We start from the raw sequence: 17,385 nt of genomic DNA on the forward strand, positions 1-17,385 counted from the left end.
TAATCTTTAAACTAAAGCCGTACCAACTTAACCCTGAGCTTCTACTCACTAGTCACAAGAGAGCCACAAAAATGAAAGGACAGCCTTTTCTTGTGTCTTCCTCACAGGTACTCTACTCATGTAAGAGGAGTATGAAGTGTTCTTTTGGTCAAACTTTTTAAGGATGACTTCTCTCCAAACAAGCAAATCTCAGGCTGCCCTTCTGTGTGGAGCAACTCTCCCCTCCTCCCTTGGCTGCACCTGAGGGAGAATCCCCACAGCTGCCCTCTTAAAACAAGCCTGAGGGGATGATGATTTCAAATAAGCCTCAAACCATATCAATTAAGCTTCAGAGGATTTCAGCTAAGCATTCCAGCTAAAGCTAAAGGAGTAACAAAGCAGATTTTCTGAGTTTATGTTACATGTGTAGGAGCTAGACACCATAACATATTTATTCATTTAAAAAAAGCTGTTTGTGAAAATAATCCTTGAACCTTTATACACAAAATAGATTTCATCACCACTGCATCCTATTTCAACACCTTAATGTAGCTTAGGTAGCAATGACTGCCCCAAGAAGCAATTTTAAATTTGTAACTTCTGTAATCGAAGTCCCAATGACATATACAGTGACCTAAGATTTTAACCAATTCTAACCCAATTTTATTTTCCTTCCACCAATGATGCACTGGAGCCGTTCCTACTGGGCAAAAGGTATACCCATCTCTGCCTAAAGGAATGCCTAAAAACAAATGTCAATACCAGAAGTCAGGGATATGATGGTATTATTTTCAAAACCAGAAGAGAAAGGCACAAAATCATGAGCCAGGAGTATACACCTACCTTTTCAGCTTATTAAAAATGAACTGACCAAGTTCTAAGGCAGAGGCCAAAAGACCCACACCTGACATGAGTTTATTAATGTATATTCTACTACCTGAACTAAACAAGCTGCACCTGCGAGCTTGCCCGCCACTGAAAACAACACTAAATTACAAATTCAAGAATAATAAAATTAAATTTTCATTTTCCACATGATAGCCTATAAAATTAGTTAAGAAAAGAAAGCCAATTTATCAGTATTTCCACTCTCCCTCCCACATCCCTACCTCCCCCCGGCCCCCAATATCAGTACAAACCATTTGGGCTGAAAGGTTCAGTGGAAATAAGTACCATAATCAAAATTATATCAACTGTGTCCAAGAAAGGAATTGATGGGCTGGCAAAAGAGTACAAGCTTAGGGTACAAATTCATAGGCTGTCTCACAGACACATGTGAGACTATTGTGAATTCAAATCATTAAATAAGCCGTGAATGCTCTTCATTAAGAGAAATGGGAAGGTCCACCAGAAACTGCACAGGAATTCTATACATTGAAGTGTGACTCCATTGTATGTGTGCCGCTGACCACGGTCCTGAACCAACATTTCGCCTTCTGGGGAACGGTTTCTCGCCTATCTATCCTTCCCAGGGATTATGAACACGGTGAGAGTGTGCGGAGACAGACAGTCACAGAGAGGGAAAGAGACAAGTATACAGAAGATTCTGAGGACAAGACTTCTGCTGAATTTTATGCTTTAATCCAAAACAACAGTACCAGATTAAAAAAAAAATCAGACAAAATATTGAAAACATAAGAGAACAAGAATCTCTGAATTGAACAATGCAAAGTTATGTAAATAGTGACCTGAACAGGCTTGTAGGGCAGTGCATGAGGTTGGTGAGAGGGAAACAAACCGCAGTCCCTGCACCAGCATGAGTTATAAGGTAAGTGCTCCAAGATTATTTTTATTTTTGCCTTAAAGGATGACATGCTTACACTGACCCCAAAGGGTCAAAACAAAAGGGGGTGGGGTCAGCACAATATACATACACGAATTCTTGCACTTTTAAAAGTACTATCACACTTCTGAAAGATTTCCTTTCTGCGAAACTGGGGTGACCCCTTGAACACCTGCCTTCTCTGTCCCACCTGACCCTAATGCTTATGTGAACCAAAGATGGCTTCCAGAAAATCATTTAATGTGTCTTGTCACTCTCTTCTGAGTCTCCAAATCATTAGCCACAATGTTTAAGCTCATGGTCATCTCACCAGCCTCTCCACCAGGCTGATGTGCTGCCTTCTGACTAAATCCCTGGGCACAGCAAGTAATTTACATATGCATAGAGTCTCCTAGGATATTATTTAATAAATGACCACTAAGAGGAGGTTCCATGAGTAAAAGAGAGATAGTATCTTTATAGAAGGGTTAATGAACCATACACCATAAAGTTTTCCTGTTAGTACATTATAAGAGATGCTCTATGAAATTAAAAGTGATAACTATGTTACGTATCTACCTACTCATGAATGAAAGGGCCTGCCAATAAAACGTGCTGGTAGCATAATTCACCAGAGAAAGGAACTCTAGGCTTCTAATTATTCCTGGCGATGGCGTGCACAGTGTGCATAAACCAGCTCTTCCATACTCGGTAGTAAGAACAAATGCCATTATGGAACGCATACTATGTGCCAGGCATCATGCTGGGGACTCTAGAAAACATCTCATTAAGTCTCAGGACAACCCTCTGCAATAAACATTGTCATGCCCAGTTTACAGATGAGGAAACAGTTTCATCATTAAAAACCTTTCCAAGTCACACAACCCATTACTGGCTGAACGAGTGTCATTAGTCTGAACCCTCAGACACTACGGACCCTAGAGCAGAGGAAAAACTGGCCTGGCTGCTAGACCTGATGGGAGGAAAGAGAGGAGCACAAGACCTTTCCAGACAACACTACAGACTGTGATAATGTGATTATAAATGGCACGGGGTTTCTTCCATCTAAAAAGTGTAATCATCTTTTCTAAGATAGAAATGTGCATGCATACACATACACCACACTCAATTTTCTCTAGTGTCAGGCCACCTGGTTATCGATCCTCCTCATTGTGATAAATTGTCTTTTCTTTTTTTTTTTTTTAAAGATTTTATTCATTTATTTGCCAGAGAGAGAGTGAGCACAAACAGAGGAGCAGTAGGCAGGACCCTGGGATCATGACCTGAGCCGAAGGCAGACGCTTAACGGACTGAGCCACCCAGGTGTCCCTGTGAGAAACTTTGTAACAAGCTCTTTCTACATGTTGTCATCTTTGCACCCCACATTATAGTTCTTCTATCCCCTTCCTCAAAGGGACAAACTGGGAAACAGCTGGATTCATTCATACGTTGTGTAAATAACATAGCTTGGTCATTGACTAAAACAGTGGCAAAATATAAATACTTGACTTTTCCCTAAAATACCTCAGACCAGAGGTGGAAAGGGCAAAATCCTTAGTTCTCTGATGCTGACCCTTCCTTCTCCAGAAAAATACAAGAAAACAAGCTAGACTCTCATAACGTGTATTAGCTCACAAACACCACACTTCCCACCAACAGGGAAGCTCATACAATCTCAGGGCAATTTCACCTTGTATTCACCTTGGGTAAATGTTTTCCTACAATTTACTGTGGAAATGAACGACTGCAAGCCCCTCTTCTCAGTCACCATTCCCATGAAAAGTTTTTCCTCCAAGAAAATAATGGGCTTAAGGCTTTCATCACAGTGAAAAGGAGCACTGATAATCACAATACGATAATCTCTGGAAGAGAGCTAAATTCTTTTTCTAGGATATTTCCCATGTGTTTACCTAGAGAACCTGAACTACCAGGAATGAGCCCTTGTTCCAGGTACACACCATTTATCAAGATGCCTTCTTCTAGGTCATCAGCTCCAACCCTGGAACATTTAAACAGGCTACATGAGCAGCTCCCAAGAGCTAGGCTTTCAGGCTTCCCACCTTCCGAAAACACAAATCTTAACCCACTTTCTTGATTCAGTCCTTCAATGGCTCCCAGTACCCTTGTAATGAAGTCCACAAGGTTCTGGACGACCCGCTACATCTCTATCAAGCATCATCAGGAGGGATGCTATGCTCCCTCCTCCATGCCAAATGACCCACAGACCTACCATATTCTCTCTGGCGTCACAGCCTCCTGCTCTCTGCATCGCTCTGACCCCTTCCCTCCTCCCAGCTATTTCGAACTCATACATTAGGTCTCAGCTCAAATATCGCCACCTCAGTAAGGCAATGCTCACCTCCACATTTAATGAGTTATATGATACAGACACACTCCCTCACAGTCTGCTCCTCTGTACCCATTTACCACCTGGGAAACCAATAATAATTGGGAAACCATAATAATTGTATGTTTAGGGACTATCTCCCCCCAACTACATTAGAAGCTCCGTGAGCTCCAAGCTATCTCTGTCTCATCCACTCTAGACCCTTAAAGCTGAGGCCAATGCTTTGTAAGAATCTCATGCAATACATACTGCTTGACTGATTCTTTAAACTCATGGCTTTCTTGCTGAAATTTCTTGCTGTTAAATGCACCAAGATTTATACACTACTTTTGTTCAAATTATGTAGCTGCTGTGATTAATAAAATACAAACCCCAAAAGCTTTACTGAAGGGGACTGGGTGCCTCAGTCAGTAAAGCGGCTGCCTTTGGTTCAGGTCATGAGCTTGGGGTCCTGGGATAGAGCCCTGAGCCAGGCTTCGTGCTCAGCAGGAAGTCAACTTCTCCCTCTCCCTCTGTTCCCCAACTCTGCCCCGCCCCATGCTCACTCGTGCACACAAGTGTGCTCTCTCTCAAAAAATAAAATCTTAAAGGGGGGGGCGCTTTACTGAATCCATGGTTGTTTTTGCTATTTATTTGCTTAAGTAATCAACACTAGAAATTTATCTGCTGCCTCACTATCACATGGCACACGCCAAGTATTACTAAAAGCAGTACTCAAACTCAAACACTAATTAATAGAACAGTTCAGCGACGTCCCATTACTGTGCTTACTTAACACAGGAAACTTTCCGAACGTATGTCAACAAAACAAGTCCTTCAGTGTTGCAGAGTATAAGTGAGCTGCTTTATATGGAGTTGAAAAGCCTTTCAACCACTAAGCCTTTTTTTCAGCCATTCTAAGAATCCTTCAAAGTTTCAAGTTCTAATATATACAGTGAAAAGCAGATTTAATACACAAGTCCTTTCAAAGGTATTTTGAATAGAAGCTCAGTGATTTGGTTTTACCTGGATCTTGGGACGCCTGGGTGGCTCAGTCAGTTGAGTGTTGGACTCTTGATTTCCACTCAAGTCATGATCTCAGGAATGTGAGATCCAGCCCCACATCAGACTCTGTGCTGGGCATGGAGCTTGCATGAAAGTATCTCCCTGTCCCTCTGCTCTGTTCCCTCCTTCTCCCTTTCTCTTAAAAAAAAAAAAAAACAAAAAAGAAAAACCTGGATCCATGAGATATTTTTGATAAGAGATCTAGAGGTCTGAGCATAACTCCCAACAGACAAAAACAAATGGATACACATACAGTCACCCTTCAATCAAATGCACAATGATTTTCAAAGATGCCATTTTTTCCTTATTCATTCAACATATATTTACTGCGTCCCTACTAATGTATTAGACATACTGTGCTAGGCATACAAAGCAAAATCCCTGCCATCGAGGAGTTCAGTGAAGCAGCAAAATAGCACCTGAATATTTCACTAGTGTCCTCCACAGTTGCTTTGAGAAATGACAGAGCGGAGTGCCCAGAAGTCTGAGACATGTGATCAGAGAACAGTCCTCCAATCTAGATCACAATAGACTAATAGAGCCCACTACCTCTCAAAACTCACAGACTCCAAATGCAAAGGCTTCAGAAAGCAGCAGAGGGAGTCAGGTGCAGTTTATTAAACAAAATGACATGAGCCATCTCTAACTCTCCAGTGTTTCAAGTACAAAAGAACTACAGTCGCTGCCTTGTCAAACCATTGTTTTAAGCACCAAAAGCATAAAGGGCCTGTAACACTTAGTAAGTTCACACACATACTGAAAGTAAGATAAAACACAAAATACTGTAAGACACTACTAGATAGTCAAATCAGCTTGCACAAGGTTGCCAAAAAAATTAGCACCACAATTATACACTACGTATTTGAATTTTGCTGTTTTTTAACAAGTTACAGAGTATGTTACTGTAAAAAGAAAAAAACACACTTTGGAAAGCAATGACTCTCCCAAGCTAGACATAACAATTTCAAAAACTAAATGAGCCTTTTCCCATTTTATGGGTTGCACTTAAGCCTTTTAATGCTTTATACTCAGGGCCTTGCTGGAGCATAACTAACATTACACTAACTTTGCCCTGCCATAACACAACCTGATACAAATAAAATCTGTTTCCCAGCTTATGCTAATAAAATCAGAATAACCTGAACAGACACAGCCTCAGGTTCTCTCAAAGCAGCAGATTATCTATGTATAAATAAAAATAACAAGCCAGCCCAAGTTCGTAATTTCATGTCACAAAATTTTCATCACAAGTTAACCTGAAAAATTAATATTTACTTAGCACTTAATACTCTATGTTAGATACTGTGCTAGGATTAAATTAAATGGCATGTATAAAATGCCTAACTCTATCATTATTATTTCCATTTAATGGTGCAAAAACCAGGGCTTACATGAGTTGAGTGGTCCACAATCCCACATCTAATGTGACAGCATTGGGACGCAAACCCAGGCCTTCCCACTAAACTTAGTGTTTGTAACCTAACTGAACCCTCTGGGACGGTTGGGACACAAACCCAGGCCTTCCCACTAAACTTAGTGTTTGTAACCTAACTGAACCCTCTGGGACGGTGTTTGTATCTATGAGCATTTTCATAGGAACAGATGGAGAGCTTACATTAGATTCTCAAAGAAGCTCACGATCCCCACATAAGTTAAAAAAATCACTGCACCATATGATCACCTGTAGGGGAATAAAAAAACAAAACAAGAAACGCCACACACTGGACTTCAAGACCTTTTGCCGAGACTACCACTTCTGTACCTCCTAAGGAGATAAAAACTCCACAGTTACAGTTGCACTTTAAAATCCTCAGAGCAAGTCAAGATTTCCACTCCTGGATAATTTCCAGCAACCCCTGACACAGAGTAAGTTACACAATAAATTGTAATACTGTATCAGTTTACATCCAGTTCTGAGATTTCACAAATACTGACCAAATTTATTTAGTCATTGCACTTTTCAAAATATGTTTCCATCAACGAAGCCTCACTGCATTGCCTGTGAAATTAGCTATCATTATATCCACTTCCGAGAAAGTCAAACACTGTCACCCTAAGGCCAGGCAATAAATCAGCTATGGAATCAGGATCCAAAGTGAGAAGCTACCTACATCCCCCCACCTCCAAGATACGCGAGACCATGTCCTTTACCCCAGAGCACCCTCTCCTAGCTACCCAGAAAACAGTGGGCATCTTTTCTACTAATGACAACATTAAATGAGATCCAGTAGTAAATCAATGAGTTAGGGCATACCCCTAGCTGCCCTATGACAAGTGTGCTCCTCTTAAAGCTGAGGCAGATATCACAGGGAAAACACCTGGCACATGCCTGGATCTTCAAAATGAGACAGAGCCACTGAGGGACCCTGACAGCCCTGTGATAGGTATGGCACTCAGCTTAACTCCCAGCATCCTGTCCCTAGGATCAATCTTAATGATTCAGCCATCCTAAATTCCTGAGCAGCAAAAACAAACAAACAAAACCAAAACCAAACCCACATTTATGTGTTAATTAATTATCTTGAAGTTAATTGGTTCAAATCCCTCATTCTACAGATAAAACTGAAAGAGGAATGCAACAATTCACCCAAGGCCTCACAACTCAAGAGCAGAGAGACAGTTCTAGAAAGCAGGTCTCCAGACACCTGTCCAGGATCCTTACATTCCTTCTGAGCATAGAGAAATGAGTCAGGGATACTGGCAGAAGGCTGGCCATTGACGTGACATCGAGGACTTCACTCTCCCCCCTTGTGCCAGATTCACTCTTTGCGTCCAGACTGAGATCCCTGGAGCCCAATGTCAGGACACTGACCTCAACTTGCATATTCTGAGAGACAAGGACAATTGCTTATTAAAGCTAACCCCACAAGAGAGAAGAAAAATAGGATTCTGTCACTGAAGAATTAACTTCACAAGGAGTCTATGTTAGGATGATGTTTTATTTATAATCATGCCTGACCAAGATGACTTCTTCACAACCACAGTCCCAAGCAAACAATCTTAAAGATAATGAAGAACGCCATGCTTTCTAAGCGTGCGCCAAAGGCCGAAAAAACAAACAACAACAACAAAAAAAAAAAAAACAAAAAACGAAAAACAAGGAAAGCAGTGGAGAGGACACCAAAGTCATATGCTCAACGTGTCGGGGGCGCAACCGACAAGTTTTGGAAGAACATTCTTCCAACAAGCCAGGATGGACACAGTCCCCCTCCCCGCCCTCGCAGAAAATGGGAGGTTCTCTATCCAGTTTGGCAACCCGCGCGCATCTGGACACCCGGGAACAACCCGAATGGGCGCTGCAGGCGGACGGAAAGCTGAGAGTCCCCTTCTCACAGGAAACCGACGCTGCGCGGACCAGCCAAAACCACCCGCAGGAGATCCCGCGGGCCGGCGTCCCTGACAGCATCCGCGCAACTCCGCGGCAGGGCCCGCACTCGTCTGCCAGGACCCACACACAGTCTCTTCCTCTCACCACACTCCCCTCCGCGCGAAAGCTGAGGCGGGAAGCAACGCCCGCTTCGGAAAATGAGCTCTTAGTTGCGGGGACAAGCTAGGCGTCCAGATCACACCCGTACCCAGACCCATCGTAGCAGATACGGACAGTGAGTTCGCGGCTTTGACATCTTGGAAAGCACACTCTCAGAGAGCGCCTGAAGACACACAAGCGGAGGTAACAGTCACGGGTAGTCAATAGACCATCGAGAGGCTCCTAACTGCCGTCACCCCGGCCTCCGGGCAGAGCCCCTGGGTTCCCTCCCTGTCCCCATGCCCCGGGTGCGCCCTGCCACTAGCCGCGCGCGGGGCGCAGAGCTGAGGTCTTCCGATAGCCGGGACCCGGCGGGGAGCGGGGGAAGGGGGAACTCACCTCCTCGTCCTGCTCTTCCTGGGACGCGCTGCTGCCCCGGGGTAGCGCGGTTCCTCCGGAGAGCTGCGGCGGCGGCGCACAGACTCCAAGCTCAAGCACCACGCGCGCGGGAGCCCACGCGGCCGGCGGCCGGGCTCTCACGGCGCCGCCCGGCGGCAGCGGCGGCGGCGGCGGCTGCTCGCGGGAGAAGCCGCCGGGCTCCCCTTCCTCCGACAGAGTTTCTGAACCCGAGGAGGACTCGGCTGAGGAAGCGCCTGGAGAGGACGCGGCGGCCACCGCAGGGGCGGGAGCTCCGGGGCCGTGGCCGCTGCAGCCGCGAGGCACCGGCTCCGGCGCCTCCGAAACTTTCTCCCCCATTTCCCTCTCGGGCCCAAAGTACGGCCCGGGGGGCGGCGGGGACGCGGCGCGCACTCAGCGTCTCCAGGGAAAGCAGCGGGCTGCGCGGCTCCGGGTCGCTCTCGCTGACGCTCCCGGGCTGCGGGGAGCCCCGCCGGCGACTACATGGCCGCGGCACGGCCGCCGGAGACCGCCGCCAACTTACCAGCCGCCCAGACTTGGCGGCCGACGGGGGCTGCCGCGCGCGGGGACAGGCCAGCTCGAGTCCGCGCTCTACGTTCCACAACCCGTGCGCGCCGCGCCCGCGCCACCGGGACTGCGGCTTCGCCAGCAAAACCTGCCTCCGGGCAGGAGCGGGGCCGGCGGAGGAGACGGGCAGTCCGGGGAACCAATGGCGGGCCAGGCGCGCCGGTGGGCGGAGGCTGCGGCGCCCCCGGCCGCACGGGCGTCAGGTAGGGGAGGCGGGGCCGAGGCTCGGACTACGGGATCCCGCCCGAGCGCTTGGGGCCCAGGGGACTCCGGAGAGGAGGAGGGGGACCCTGGAGGGTGGGAGTGGAATCAGGCATCGGAGCCAAAACCTGGCACTGCGAACTTGGCGGGGAAGCGGCTGTCCGTCCTTGGAATGCCTTGGAGAGATGGCTGAGGGGGCGGTGAGACCTTGGAGAAGAACTGGACTTTGTTTGGAAAAAGTAAAATCGAGGAAACTGACCAGAAGAAAAAGTAGTAGGGCTTTAAGAGTAAAAGGAAAAGAAACACAGTCACGCACCCACATGCCTGCTGGAGGAGAAAGAGGGAAACTTTGTCCCAAACTGAATCGATCTAAACCGACCTATTAACCAATCTGGGATTCTCCGTTTAAACTCCTTGGGCCTCAGTTTCCTCAGCTGGAAATGGAGATATTAATATTTGTCTTGTCAAGCTATAAGCAGAACATTATCTATCAATTATCTATCTATCTATCTATCTATATATATACATACATATTATTTTCCAATGACAATTTTCCTTATTTCTGTGTATAAACTAAAAGTTTAAGCCAACGACTTGTACCTTTGAAAGAGAAGAAAATAACAAACAATGCCCCTATATTTAATTGGGAACAAGAATGTGCCCAGTACTGTGCCCAGGCCCAAACAAAGTTGAATTAGAAAGGGCTCTGTGGCCTTAACCATTGCCTGTCTCTCCACATCAGCTAAGTAGAGCATGAAAAGAGTTTACATTTCCAGTTTAGTTTTTCCTATCCCTGAATTATAAGCCAGCAGGAAGCAAGACCAAGTGCTTCATTTTCCTTACCCCTAAGAATTAGGAGAAAAAATTTTCACCAAAGGCACAAGACTCACCTTACTGTCCTCCCCTGGACTGGAAAATGCACCTTCTGGGTGACTAAGTGACTTACATTTCTTGGAAGCCAGCACTGGGTCTAGCAGTGGAAAATAAATGATTCCTCACTTGCTTTCAGCTCCAGCCCTGTTCTGAGATCTGGCACTGTGACCTGGGATATAAATTCAACCTGATTAAATTCCATAGACACTGACTGAGTTGTGTGCCAGGTGCTTGCAGGGGATACAAAGATGAATAAGGCAGGTCCCCTGCCCTTGAGGAGCTTATGGTCAGACAAGAGATTGAGGCTGCATAATATAGCTCCATTATTAATTTTTTAAAGCTGTGGTAGTGCTACAAGAACAATGTGTCATGGAAGAATGGGGGAGAGTTACAGAAAAACAGTTAACAGGTCCTCAAGAATCTTAGATTTCTCTTTATCAGAACAGTTTTGCCAAAGGTCCTTAAGAACTAAAGGACTGGAGTTGAAAGCCCCTTCAGCTAATGAGCGCTTTTATGCTATCACAGTATTTACAAGTACTACATCACACAAAGTGCTTCATTATACTGGACAGCAAGCTTTGTCCTGATCAGTTTCCTCCCCCCAGGATGAAGGGGAAGGAAATATGGCATGAACTTATTGCCATAGACAGCCATATACTGCAAAGCAGGCTCTGGCTGTCAGGCATATATTGTGACACTTCAGGATTATCTGTGGGGATGTGAATACCTGCTGAGGCAAAAGGACAATTCCAGTGCCTTGACTAAGTTGTGACAGCAAGGCTGAAGCGAGAGCACAGTGGGGTGGTCAGAATGCAGTCCTGGGCCTCACAATTGCTTTTTTAGTCAGGAGTACTGGTCTTTATCTGAACCCCTATGTGGCTGATTTGGCAGAGCCAAAGTGAAATCAGGACTTAAGCAAACCATTCACATGAAAGAAAAGGAGAGGTTACTTTTTAGTGCATCGGAAAAGAAGAGGCGATGACATGATCTGAATTACTAACAGAAGAAACGATAATAGCAATTCTTGCTTGAGCCCTAGGCATTGTCTATAGGTGGTCTCATTTAACCCTGGCAACAATCTTATAAGACAGACTCAATTGGTCCCACTTTATAGATGAAGAAACTGAAGATTTGCAATGTCAAATAACTTTGCCAAATGTCACACAGCAAGCGAGATATAGAACTGTGGTTTGAACCCACTGGTACGCTTCTGAGGCGCCGTTCAACATTCCAGTATAATGCTATTCAGAACACACCACTCTTTCAAGCACATAGTTACATGCTACATTACAAATATCCACAGAGCAGGAATACTGTTGTCTTGATTCAATATGTAAAAGAATATGAAAGGATACTTGGAGAACAAATTGTTTCCCCCCCACCCCCACCCCACATTTGTCAGGTACTTACAATGTTTTTAAATACTTTACAAATGTTAACTTTGTAATCCTTACGCCCTGTGAGGTAGCCACTATTATTAATTTCATATTACAAATATGAAATGTGTGAAAACTATGGCATAGAAAACTTATGTAATTTGCCCAAAGTCACACAGCTGTCAAGTGACGGAGCCAGGATTCAAATTTGAACCGTTTGGCCTCAGCGTTCATGCTCTTAGACTCTACTGATCAAAATCAAGTACTGGATCAGTATTTAACTTTTTAAACCTTAACCCTTCATAAGAAATATAGTTTACAACTCATGACACATATAAATGCAACTACAAATAAAATTCCATGAAATGATACCTATCCTAAGTTCCCAGAAGCAATGCAGTCTGATATTTTATTGTATTTCATTGAAAATAAAAATGCTAGTTGCAATCACCTAAATATATTTCATACTCCACCCTGACACATGCAGTCGAAAGCAGTTTATCCAGTCATCCCCAGGGCTGACCCATGAGGGAAGTATGACTGTGGAACAGGCTTAGAGTTTCCAGACCAGAACTAGGCAAACTCAAAGGATGACTCTATACATAGAAGGTGATCAGAAGGTCAGATTAGTTCCTCAAAAATATCACAATTAGACCTATGGACAAATGCTGAGGTTTGGCCAAACCATTGAAACAAAATCAGTTTTGATTTACGAACCCTGTGGTTTTCTTGTCTGATAAATTATAATCATCTTCCTCAGTGTCAAGGAAAGTACCCCAACAAAAGGACTTCTCATAGATGTCCGTACTGTTAGGTATAAAAGTATGGCTTTTTTCCTGTATTGTCACTGTGGCAAGAGCCAGAAAAATAAAAATGACTTAGTCATAGCTCTTGGGAAGCACTGGTATAGCTTTGTATGACAGAACCAGACCAGCCTACAGATGAGGAAGTACTAGGTGATCGGTGTCCATAGGTTGTATGAGACAGGCTCCCAAGTGCTTGGTTCAAAGACAGGAACCCCTGGGCACTTGAGTCAGTGATCACTGTGTTCAGTGATGAAACACTTGCCTCAGTTTTCTACATTGTTCTCCTAAGTAGCTGGAGATATTGTCTCTGAGAGTCTCTGTTGTCTCTGCCAGTCTCTTTCTGTGGGTGAGGCCAAGTGTGAATGTCAAGCTCTGTCTCTCTGTGATGGAGGATGTTGGAGGAAGAGTCATCACATCCTTAGTCCATTCCCATTGCTTTGACCTTCCTCCTAAAGATTAGGTTTACAATTTAATAAAATTGAATTCAGTTGTCCTTTTGCCTTACCTACATGAAATTAGAGCATCATCAACTCCAAACAAACATTAGTGCAAAATTACAAGTAAATATGTTCCTCTTTAATAGCCCATCATGTTATCTTTAGACTATGAAAATGATGATCTTACACTTTTGGCAGGTTTCTTAATTATCATTATTAATGATAGGTTTGCCTGCTCCCCCTTGACCAATGAAATGCAATTTCAGGACAAAGTAAATGTCAATGAAAACATGGCCATTGAAGTGGCCTAGACTGCGATTTCTGATTTAAACCAAAGGTGTATCATAGTACAGCCCATGGCTGTTTCTGACCACCAAGCTGGGAGGAAAAGCTCCCACAGCTTCTCGGGCTTTTGTCTGTATCTAAGCCTCCAGGAGAGGAAGGGTTACAGGACAAGGTTCCAGAAGATAAGTAGAATTTTTAAATGATAGTTGAAAAGGACAAGGGAGAAAGAGTACTAACGTGACTTGCAGCTGTTGGAGTCTCTGACCTAGAGGTTGAGAAGGATGGGAAACTAAGCTATGTTAGTAAGTTAAAATAAGCCTGCCGCAGCCCTAAGGGGGTGGGAGGGCCTGCTGATCTGATCTCTTAGATCAAGGTTCCTCTGTGAGTTGTACGAGAAATACATCAGATCAGGATGCAAGCATGAGAACAAAGGATGCTGATTCCCTGGCCCCAAAGAAGGTATGGGAATCAACATTTTTAAGCCCCATTCCAAGGGAGTGTCAAGTATACTAAAGCTTGAGGATTACTGAAGATGTTCCTAATTTGGAAATCAAGGAGCCATTTTATCGGGCAAATGTGTATGGCTCATAGAAGGTGACTGGAATGAACCTGACTGACAGCGAGGGCATCTCTTTGAACCACTTTGTTCCTATTCTCCTGGAATACAACTACCTTTGGGAGACCAAGACAACTTAGCAGCTGGACAGGAATATGCATGTTCTGAAAACAGCTGGAAAAACTGAGCTAATACACAAAAAGAATTGAGGATAATGTTCCCTTGAGGATTCTATTTAAACAAAATTCAAAATGGTGACCTATTTCCCATGGAAGATTCCAATCTTTTGCACTTGTCTTTCCAAGACGGACAAGATGGATAGTCACATCTGGGATTTTTTTGTTATGCTTTCAGCATGAAATGTTCTTTTATTATCACTCTTCATTTTTCAAAAAGATTTATTCAGTACTCTTTGCCTGTTTAGGAAACAGAAAACAAGCAAACACATTTACTCATTTTTATTCATTATCATGGTTTGCTTTCAGAGTCAAATGGTTCTGTTTCCCATTTTCAATTCACAGAGTAATTTCCTTGACTCTGTCTACACTGCTTGGCAAGTAGTTCCTTCCACCACCAACCCTAACTAATTAGAAAATAAAATGATGCTGAATAGTAACCTAGGAAGTGGCAACTCCTTCCACAGTCGTGGGCCAGTCTGCAACGCTAAGGGCAATTTTTAAGTTTTTTTCGTACTTGAAGAAATAGGGCCTTCTAGTTCTTTTCTCCTCAAGGTGTGGTTTGCCAATAAGCTGATAAATAATAACTCCAATAACTCCAATAAAAGGAGTTTATTGCAAATGCAGAATCTCAGCCCCTACCCCAAGCCTGCTCTATCTGAATCTTAAGAGATTTGTGAGGACTTCATAGCCACATTAAGATTAGCAAAGGACTGTTTGGTTCTCAAATATGGCTGCATATTAGAATTACTCATGGAACTTTAAAATACACTGGTGTCTCATCCCCAAGATTTTCTGACAAGTGATTTGGTTGAAGCTTAGGCATTGTGATTTAGCAAGTTCCCTAGATAGGAATGGCTCATTTTAGGACCAAGGCAAGGAAAAACAAGATGAGCCTGGAACAATTCAGGGTACCACAAATTAAGGAATGTCTGGAAAAAGGTAGGACATTGTCAGAACAACATAGGTACCACCATGAAGGAGTTCCCCATGGCCACAGGTAGACCCATCTGAGCAACAGAATATATCATGATAGTTCTGGACTTTAAACCATAGAATAAAATAAATAGCCACAGGTCCAAACTCCTATAAATAATGAAATAAAAACTTAAATGTAAGAACAAAGATAGTGCTTCCTCACAATTAACAAATGTAGAAAAGAAGAGGGAAGTAGAGCATCACCAAAAAGCGGACACCAAAGAAATAATTGCTGCAGGTAAGACAAAGACGTGTGCTCACGGAGCACCTGGGTGGTTCAGCTGGTTAAGTACTTCAGCTCAGCTGATGATCTCACGGGTCCTGGGATCGAGCCCCACATGGGATTCCATGTTCGCTGGAGAGTCTGCTTGAGATTCTCTCCTTCCTGCCCTACCCCTCCCCGCAACTCATGTGCATGTGCTCTCTCTCTCTAAAATAAATAAATAATTTTTTTTTTTAAAGCATGTGTGCTCAAATTAAGAAGCTGAAGTTTGAGGAGAAAAAGGATTTGCATAGGCTAAAAATACTGCCCCCCAATATTTATCCAATACAAAGTTAAAACTAGTAAGCACGCAGTGAAGAAACCCCTCAGACATCAACTTATCCATGCAAATCCCAGGACCCTGAGACCACGACCCGAGCTGAAGGCAGAGGCTTAACCCACTGAGCCACCCAGGTGCCCCAACATATCAACATCTTAAACTCCTCGCTATGATACACATCATATTTGTGGTATTCGTGACAAAAATGTCTAACCTCACTCAAATCATAAGAAAATATGACAAACCCAAACTGAAGCACATTGTACAGAATGACTGATCAGTACTCTTCAACAGACATAAGGTAATGAAAGATAAAGAAAAGTGTGAGCAACTGTTGCAGAAATGAAGAAGTAATAACTGAGTGCAATGTGGGATCCTGGAAGAAGTCCTAGAGTAAAAAAGAACATTTGTGGAAAAAAGGGTGAAATGTGAATCATGACTGTAGTTTAGTTAATAATATTGCACCAATGTTAATGCTTGTTCTTGGTGATTCTACTATGGTTATATAAGCTCATCTTTAGGGTAAGCAGGGTAAGGAATATTAAGGAAGTCTTTGTACTATTTTTGCAACCTCGCTTTAAATCTAAAGTTAATTGAAAATAAAATGTTAAAAAGCAAGAGTCCCTAGGTGAATCTGATGGCAGACAAAATTGAGAACGACTATTCCAGCTCTCAACAGCCACATTCCTTCCTCCTTCCTTTCTCCTTAGTCAAAGAAAACTATTTTTTCCTATTTTGACCTTATCAAGTGGACTGGTTTGAGGTAGTTGAGATAAGGGGCAACAGAGTAAGTAACCACATCAATGTTATGCCCAGGAAAATGTCCATGGTTGGTGCCATGGGGACCATACACTTGGAGCGTAAACATAACAAGAGACGTATTTAGTATCTGACTGCCCTATATCCATTCTGCCTCCTTTTGGGAAGAACATCCCAATTTATTCGTAAGAAACTATCTATTTCCGTCTGAGCTGCTTTGATTGTCTTAATGCTAGAGTGGGATATCCTTGGACTTTGAATCTTGAGAAGAGTATTGTAAGACAGTGGTGTCTGGACCAAGCTCTCAGTTGTCTTCCATTAACTAGCTCTAGGACTGCTGTGGGTCCAGCACTCTTTCAAGCTTTATTCTCTGGTTTTTCCTCTGATTGAATTAACAATAAGACTTCCTTCTGAACGAATTAGCTAAAACAAGCTATTGCTTGCCACCAAGAAACTGTAAAAAATACAGGTGCCCTGACCTGAATCCACTGGTCACCCAGTCCAAGTGGGAAGAAGGGATCTGGATGCCATGGGAAAGCTAGGAGTGATACTGAACTTAAAGACGTATTCCTGACCTCAGTAAGCGTGCTGCTTCCAGCAAATCTTAAGAAACCATTCATGCTTCAGCTGTAAGTAGGGATCTAGATTACTGGAGGTTAAGATGTTTGAGAAAAATAGTGACATGGCAGAAAAAAAAAATATTTCCAGCTATGGCAGAAATAGATCCTAACACCACACTATGTCAGAATTGTCCATCTCTCTTCCTACTAGGTTTTGAGGATCTTGAGGGCTAAAGAATGTTATTTACCCAGCA

The 17,385-nt window shown here is 43.6% G+C and overlaps 1 protein-coding gene across 12 annotated transcripts in view; it reads right to left on the bottom strand.

Annotated features, from left to right (window-relative positions):
- The window catches only part of MAST4 (microtubule associated serine/threonine kinase family member 4), a 548,711-nt gene extending 539,011 nt beyond the window's left edge, over positions 1 to 9,700 (bottom strand). For 3 of the 12 annotated variants that reach the window (XM_082723013.1, XM_082723009.1, XM_082722999.1), the window contains exon 1: positions 8,998 to 9,687. In XM_082723013.1, the coding sequence (XP_082579139.1) occupies positions 8,998 to 9,354 (357 nt within the window). In that variant the 5' untranslated portion in view covers positions 9,355 to 9,687. Of the gene's footprint in view, positions 1 to 8,997 lie in introns of all 12 variants that reach the window. The other 9 variants (XM_082723016.1, XM_082723014.1, XM_082723015.1 and 6 more) reach the window with 5 other exon arrangements.
- Between the last annotated feature and the right edge of the window lie 7,685 nt (positions 9,701 to 17,385).

Source organism: Mustela nivalis, assembly GCF_964662115.1.
Source record: "Mustela nivalis genome assembly, chromosome: 3".
In the NCBI taxonomy this organism is placed as follows: domain Eukaryota; kingdom Metazoa; phylum Chordata; class Mammalia; order Carnivora; family Mustelidae; genus Mustela; species Mustela nivalis.